Consider the following 8,701-nt stretch of genomic DNA (forward strand, 5'->3'; position numbering starts at 1 on the left):
TTTAGCACAGTTGGCTAAACAGCTGGCTTGTAATGCAGAATTGGCCAGCAGCGCGGGTTCAATTCCCGTACCGGCCTCCCCGAACAGGCGCCAGAATGTGGCGACTAGGGGCTTTTCACAGTAACTTCATTGAAGCCTACTTGTGACAATAAGCGATTATTATTATCAGGCGAAACAAGTTTAAATGTGTTAGATTAGTCGTTAAAGAGCTTGTTTGGAATTCTACAGTGAGTAACTCACCTGATTCCTCAAAGTCAGTCTATCCACAAGGTGAAAGTCAGGCGTGTGATGGAATACTTTCTACTTACCTGGATGAGTGCAGTTTCAACTACGTTCAAGAAACTCAACACCATCCAAGACAAAGCAGACCACTTGATTGATACCCCATCCACCAACTTAAACATTCACTCACTCAGTGGCAGCAGTGTGTAACATCTACACCTTGCACTGCAGCAGCTCAACAAGGCTCCTTTGACAGCACCTTCCAAACCTGCAAACATTACCATCTTGATGAACAAGGGCAACAATTGCATGGAAACACTTCCAAACTACGTACCATCGTGACTTATAACTATATCGCTGTTCTTTCACTGTCACTGGCCCAAATCCTGGAATTCCCTTCCTAACACCACTGAGTGTACCTACACCACATGGATTGCAGCACACAGGAAGGTGGCTCTCCACCATCACCTCAAGAGCAATTAGAGCTAGACAATAAATGCTGGCCTCGCCAATGATGCCCACATCCTGTGATTGAATAATTTATTTGCATAACACGCACCAATCAATATTGAAAGCCACATATTCCACATGAACCTATTCCCCAATCCTTCTTGATCTGCCAATAGACTTTTTATTTCATCTAAGGTCCAAACGCCTTCACATAGCTTCTGACCAGTAAACCTGTGAACTGTTCCACAATCAATGCTGTCCAATTTTTAAAAGATTTAGAGTGCCCAATACATTTTTTCCAATTAAGGGGCAATTTAGTGTGGCCAATCCACCTACTCTGCACATCTTTGGGTTGTGGGGTGTAACACACGCAGACACGGGAGAATGGGCAAACTCCACACTGACAGTGACCAGAGCCGGGATTGAAACTGGGACCTCGGTGCCGTGAGGCAGCAGTGGTAACCACTGTGCCACCGTGCTGCCCTAAATGCTATCCAATTTAAACAAAAGCAAAATATTCTGAATACAAAATGCTGAAATACCCGGCAGATCAGGCAATATTTGTGGAGAGAGGAACAGAATTAGCATTTCAGGCTGATGACCATTCGTCATAGCATTTTTAACTGAAGCAAAATGGTAATTGATGGCATCCCTGCTTGGTGTATACACATCTGGAATTGCCCTGCCTAATTGCATAATGGCACATCAGTCCATAATGAACATCATTTTGAATACCAAACTTGTGATATGCCAGAGAATCTAGATTCTGGTGCTGCAGAATGTTAAAATTGCGACTGATATTGCTTTCGGAGGGAACGCCGGTGCAACCAAGGTGAATCACACACTCGGCTCTTCTGGTTGAAGATGTTTGCAAGCACTTCAGCCTAGTCTTTTGCACTGGTATGCATTGAGGATAGTTGGTGGGTGAAATGGGGCTGGATTCTCTGCCCCGCTGCGCCACATTTCTAATTCACTCCACCGGCCGGATGCTCCATTACGCCGGCCAGTCAATGGGGTTTCCCATTGTGGGGCAGCCCCACGCTGTCGGGAAACCCCCAGGATGCTAGCAAAATGGAGCATCCCGCTGGGGGAGAATCCAGCACATGGTATTTCCATCCCTGTCAAAATTATTCACTTCGTAAGCTTTTGCATCAATTTCATGCAAGGTTGCTGATCTACATGGACAAAAGTAAGTGGTTTGAAAAGCTGATAAAAGTGTGGGAATTCTGAAGAAAGCACCGCCTTATTTAGCATTGTTAGCTGTTTTGTTCTTCTACAAATAGCAGATTTGGTCTTCTACAAAACCTACATTAATCTAGTGATGGAATATTTGAACCCCAATTTTTTATTGTTATAAATAATTGGATTACATTTTATTTCATTATCAGTCATGATTCAAATGATGGTTGCCAATTAAATATTTTATGCTAGACAAGAATAGTTTGTATGTTTAAATTTCTTACCAGCGCACCAATATAAATAGGAGTTTCCTGGAAGTTGCATGAGTGCCATTGAATATTTATATATTTCTATGTTTTATGTGCCACTGTGTTTATAAATTCTAATTCGTTTCTGAGAAACTAACTTAGAATTGAACATCACCCACATCCTGAGAAATTAAAAAAAGAGCAAGGATATTGGAAAGACGCAGTGATTCCTCAGCAAATCTGGCAATAGAAAACTTGTTTCTTCATATGAGGGATAAGGCATTATAAGAAACATTGGTACAAAAGATGGAATGAGATGATAAAGCTTAGATTATCTCTAGACCTATTTCTAGGGAAGAATATATATTCCAATTATTGACAATTGTATTTGCATAATATATTGGGCAGCATGGTAGCACAGTGGTTAGCACAGTTGCTTCGCAGATCCAGGGTCCCAGGTTCGATTCCTGGCTTGGGTCACTGTCTGTGTCAGAGTCTGCACGTTCTCCCCGTGTGTGTGTGGGTTTCCTCCGGGTGCTCCGGTTTCCTCCCACAGTCCAAAGATGTGCAGGTTAGGTGGATTGGCCATGATAAATTGCCCATAGTGTCCAAAAAGGTTGGGTGGGGTTACGCGGATAAGGTGGAATTGTGGGCTTAAGTGGAGTGCTCTTTCTGAGGGCCAAATGGCCTCCTGCTGCACTGTAAATTCTATATTGCACTGTTTAGTATTCATTCTTTGAGTGACACCTAATTTTAACTTCATTTGTGCTTTATGTCTCTATGTAACTGTACATTCATTAGTGTCATCGGTAGGAGTTTAATATCAAAGTGTGGTAGCATAAAATTGCATTTATTTGAGTAAACAGGTTATTGCAAGTAGATTAATTGTTAATCCTCCGGTCGCCCACCTCTGAAGGACAGATTCTAGATTATAAGGGATTAGGTGTCTTGAGTTGTATAAATCCAATGGGAACAAAAATTGTTCTCTGCCAATCCAAAATTACATAACTCTGAACTGATATAGTCCAAACATATTCTCCACCTCATCACGAATCCTGATTTTAGAGGGTGACCATGAGAATCGCAGCCGTGGTCATGGAGACGGTCCTGTAATAGATTGTGCAAACAAAAATTTGCTAGTGCCTAGGCCAGACTTTAAATATTTTCATTCAGTCCCATTCTTTGAGTGACACCTAATTTTAACCTTCATATTTGTATGCGTTAGGACATGAATAGGCTACTGCTGTCTTTAAAATCATTTCAAAATCTTAGAAAGTGATGTGGATGGGAATGGGATGCTGTTTTGCATCCTGCACGTTCTATAATTCTCAAACTGACAGTGGTGCTTTAGATTTTTTCCATCACTTTGGCTGTTTGGCCATCTTCGTTCTCTGAAAGAAATCAATATAGCTAATCTAATATTAGTTATGATATAAATATGCCATCATTCTAATAAGAGGAAATTAAATCCCAACAGCATTCAACTGCCTCTTTACATGTTAATTATCTGTAAAGCAAGCACATTTCCTTGTCTAACAATGCATTTGTATTTTGAGATTTTGAATAATTTTTTTAGAAGATTAGAATGTGATTATTGCATAAACACTGATTATTATGGATAGACAGAAATTCTTTCCTTCAGTAGGTGATAGAGTTGCTTTCTCTGAATTTTATTGCCTTTCATAATTTACATTTTATAAGAACTATCGTATTTAGTTTATTACACTAATAACCACATTGGGTAAAGAAGCTGCTTCATTTAGTAGCAATTGTTATTACAAAATTATTAATTTTCTTCTTCCTCCATACAGGCTCATGGCTTGAGATTTTCTTGGTCCCATTTGGAAGCACTGAAACAACTTTGGACAGATGATACTGTTCCTGTGAGTGACCTCAAACTGGACTCGGACAAAGCTAAAGAAAATCTTGCATTGTGTCTGTGGACAGAAAATTTAATTGAAGTAACCTAAGTAAAACGAACTATCATTTGACTTGGCTCGTTGTTGTTTGAGTGCCTTTTACTGTTCTATTTTCCAATAAAAATATGGAACTGAAAACATGTCTGATTTATGGAGTATTCATATTACTACAAAGATGTACAGTATTTGGAAAAAATAAATTCCCAAAGTTTTCTGGCATGTATAGGAAATAAAATTGATCAGATTTACATATTTATGTTTCAACTGATACACATGTTCAATGATTTTTCAGTGTCATTATTATGCATTCCATGATGTAATAGAGAAAATATGATTCTCTGGTGATACCCTTTCCACTCTCCACAGAGAATATGTCCTTTCACAATAAACGGCGTGGTTCACTTGTGCTTTTAAAAATTGTGAAACCGGTGTGGCGGCTGCTGAGGGAGAAAGGGGTATGGATGGTGTCCAACATTGCCATAGTTTGCTGACAGTTGTGCCGCTGGCCAGGGGACTTCTGCCAGGGCCAGGGGGAGTAGTGGGGGGTTGACCAGGAGATGGGCTGTGAGGTGGATGGGCATGGAACACCATTGCCGCAGCTGACAAGGCAGCTATGCAGCTGCGCACGCCACCTACAGCCCACTTTGAACCTCGTTCCACGGGTCGTATAGGTGTCCCCGCAGGGTTCCCTCTGGCACAACCAGTGCCATCGCTTTGGCTGGGATAAGTGTGTGTGGCGAGTGTAATGTGCATGTGCGACTGCAGCTTGTCAGCCTCCCGACTGTCGATCACGGACCCAGCTAATCCTGTACTGTTTTTCATTGGAATCGATTGTGTTACACGCGACACTGGTGCTAGCCCCTCAATAGTGGCAGAATCGGTCCAGGTGCTGTGCCAGTTTTTCTGTCGTAAAAGTCCATGAGTTCTGCATTGGCATCAACACTTAGTCTCAGAAACTGAAATCCTGGCCCCTTGAGCTACCTGTTGTATTTGGCATTTAATTAATAAGCAAAATTAACCAAAAGATAATTGGATAGAATTTTTAATAATTAAAAAGACAAAACAATTTTTTCTCGCCCTGCAAAAATGCTTCACTGATAGATGAACTGTTTCCTTAATTAGAGCACATTGAATGGATCCCATTGTTGCATTGATACTGCTAAAATCTAGGTTGTGCACACTGTTAACCGATGTTTGGTGTTTATCTAGATTCTTAATCCAGGTGACTCCTGCTGCAATATTTGTTTGAAACCTAACAATGTTTCATACCTTTGGCATGCTTGGAATATGCAAATGTCTTAAAGATGATTGAATTTATTAAGAGAACCTGTTTCTCTGGGTGAACACACCTCGTTTTATTAGAGAATAATCCTGAAGCACTAGAGTATTAAAATAAAATTGAAACCTATCTTTGTTCATAACTTCTTTACATAAGATATCTACTCTTAATGATCAAATTCACTAGTGCTTTTCAAGATGGATGATCACTTTTCTTGACTTTCATCAATTTTTTTTCTCTCCCACTTCTGGTTCATTGAATCATCTGGTTTCTGTAAAGGTTCAGGGTGAGGTAAAAGGGTGGATGGAGTAGTGGCTATGAGATCTGATTTCTTCCATTTGTAGCCAGGCATATCACATGCCATAGGCACTGTATATTTAGTTCTGTACTCTATATTTTTCTGCATTTGGTGGTGTTATTTCTGTTTCTGTCTTTTAATAAAATCATTTACTACAATTATGAACTATTTTCACAGATAGCTGACGATGACTATTGTAAAGTGCCAAAGAAAGAATTTGTGTTTCTTCTATGATCAAATTGTTTGTGAGGTGTCTGTTTTTCTACCCTCAGTGGTTGTCCCAATTTAAATAATCCCATCAGCAAGCTATTTTGTGAGTTTTAAAATGGAGAACATTATTTATTATCCCATATTTCCCACGGAGGTTTAAAAACACCGTGGACTGGATTCTCCATCAGTGGGATCCTCCGTTTTTGGCAGCAGCGAACTCACACCTGCGGATTTCCTGGCGGCGTAGGGTTGCCCATAATGGGACACCCCATTGGTCGGCTGCTGGGAGGGAGAATCCCCCTGCAGGCGGGGGCGTGTCGCACCAGAAACCAGGTGCGGCGGGATGGAGAATCCTACCCCATGTCTTTCACGCACACGCTATCACTCACAAGATTAGATAACAGATTTTTTTAAAGTTCCAATTTGGGATTATTTCAGTGTCTCATAGCAGACCTGTAGTTTCTTAGGTTGATGTTTTGGCTGGAGTGAGGGTCTTGAAAAGCAGAGGATTTCAGGTGACCTTGGAATTGGAACAGATTGGAGAGTGTCCTACCCTTACCTTGGCTACTTAGTTGACTTCAGCCAGTCTGATGACTTTCAGTTGGCCTCCCAGACACTGCAGAGCTCATTCTTGCTGTTTTTAAAACGGGTAAACCAGACATATCTGTTGCCTATGTGACCTTCAGTCGCATTCAGCACCTTCGGTCTGAGCGCATTCAGGACCTGACCTTCCCGTTGCTCGCCATTTTAACAAAAGACTGCTCCCATGCCCACATGTCTGTCCTTGGCTTGTGGCAATGTTCCAGTGAAGCTCAACGCAAACTGGAGGAACAACATCTCATTTTCTGGTTAGCCTTCTGGTCTCAACATCGAATTCAACTACTTCAGATGATTAGCTCTACCCCACCTCGACCCATTTGTTTTCATCCCATTTAATTTTAACTGTCTTTTACCCATTTCTTTTCTGTCTTTATATCTATTTAACCCCCCCCCCCCATCTTAACCACCTTTCCTTACCCTTTGCTTCCCCCTTCCCCTCCCCCCACATCTACATCCGTCACAGTTTACCCTCTGATGTTAGTTTCTCTGCTGTTTGGCCTTTCACACCTTTTGTTCTCTCTGGGGACTGCCATTAGCCCTGTGGTTTCTGTGGCTATTAGCACCACGTTTCCCTGGGTTTCTGTGGTTATGACTCATCTTTCATTCTCACTCCACAGTATAAATATTTCCCACTTTCTCTGTCTTATAGCTTTGACAAAGGGTCATCTGGTCTCGAAACATGAGCTCTTTTCTCCCCCTACAGATGGTGCCAGACCTGCTGAGATTTTCCAGCATTTTCTCTTTGCTTTCACATTCCAGCATGGGTCATTTGCTTTTACCCATGTGACTGGTCCTTTTCTAAATGAGGTGGTGTGTTAGGTCGATTAACATCCTGTGTTGTGACTTTTCACACTTTGATAGCCAAGATCTTTGTATTTTGATGAAGGACCATCACAATACAATGAAAAGTCATTGGGGCCCGTTTCACATTCATCTAACACCCACTGACTTGAAATCTCTGATGAAACACCTTTGTGCATGTGTCTTCTTTCTCGCCATTTCTTTCGCTTCTTGATCTTCCCTCCAATCAGTTTTGAGTGCTCTTATCTATCCATTTGTTTGTTTTCTCCAGTTTTCACTTTCTTTTAGTCTCCCCTTTCTCTCCTGTTTGACTCTGAAATATACTCTTATTTACTACAGCATTCATCCTGCTGCATGAGGAGTTTCTGGTGGTAAGTAGGGAATCAGTCATTGAAGGAACATGAGTGACAGTGGGATGAGTTTTCTTTACATTGAAAGAATTAAATTTCATGTCTGCAGGATTTGCTGGAAGAAGCTTGCATGATTGACTTACATTGCAGCCAATTAGAAGAAAGAACTGCCTCACAATAATACAAGCATGGTGTGTAACTTGCAACATGGGGCTGGTTTAGCACAGCGGGCTAAACAGCTGGCTTGTAATGCAGTACAAGGCAGCAGCGCAGGTTCAATTCCAATACCGGCCTCCCCGAACAGGTGCTGGAATGTGGCGATTAGGGGCTTTTCACAGTAACTTCATTGAAGCCTACTTGTGACAATAAGTGATTATTATTATTACATGCTGTTAGATTTTGGCAAGGGTTTCCCCTGAGATATGCATACATACAAACATGAATTCGGAGAAGGCCACTCAACCTCTCGAGTCCGCTCCGCCATTCAATAAGATGATGGCTGATCTGATTATAACTTCCACCCCACATCCCACCTACATCTGATAACCTTTCACCCCCTTATTAATCAAGAATCTATCTACATAATATAATAATCTTTGTCACAAGTAGGCTTACATTAACACTGCAATGAAGTTACTGTGAAAAGCCCCTAGTCACCACATTCCGGCACCTGTTTGGGTACACAGAGGGAGAATTCAGAATGTCCAATTCACTTAACAGCATGTCTTTCAGGACTTGCGGGAGGAAACCGGAGTACCAGGAGGAAACCCACGGAGACATGGGGAGAATGTGCAGACTCCGCACAGACAGTGACCCAAACCGGGAATCGAACCTGGGACCCTGGCGCTGTGAAGCAACAGTGCTAACCACTGTTGTACCATGCTGCCCTAGCTCTGTCTTAACAATATTGAAAGATAATGCTTCCACTACCTTTTGAGGAAGAGTGTTCCAGAGACACTCAATCCCATGAGTGAAAAAAATTCTCACCTCTGTCTTACATGAGTGACCCCTCATTCTCTGACAAGAGGAAACATGCTCCATATCCAGTCTGTCAGTGGCCCTCAGAATCTTAAAGGTTTTGATCAAGCCACCTCTTACTCTTAACTCTAGTAGATACAACCTAATCTCCAACCTTTCCTCATTGG

The 8,701-nt window shown here is 41.6% G+C and overlaps 1 protein-coding gene across 4 annotated transcripts in view; it reads left to right on the plus strand.

The window, feature by feature from the left end:
- The window catches only part of riox2 (ribosomal oxygenase 2), a 61,148-nt gene extending 56,992 nt beyond the window's left edge, over window positions 1–4,156 (plus strand). For all 4 annotated transcript variants that reach the window (XM_072513905.1, XM_072513903.1, XM_072513904.1 and 1 more), the window contains one exon: window positions 3,911–4,156. In XM_072513905.1, coding sequence (XP_072370006.1) covers window positions 3,911–4,069 — 159 coding nt within the window. In that variant the 3' untranslated portion in view covers window positions 4,070–4,156. The remainder of the gene's footprint in view (window positions 1–3,910) is intronic.
- Window positions 4,157–8,701: the final 4,545 nt, after the last annotated feature.

This window comes from Scyliorhinus torazame, chromosome 8 (genome assembly GCF_047496885.1).
Source record: "Scyliorhinus torazame isolate Kashiwa2021f chromosome 8, sScyTor2.1, whole genome shotgun sequence".
In the NCBI taxonomy this organism is placed as follows: Eukaryota; Metazoa; Chordata; class Chondrichthyes; order Carcharhiniformes; family Scyliorhinidae; genus Scyliorhinus; species Scyliorhinus torazame.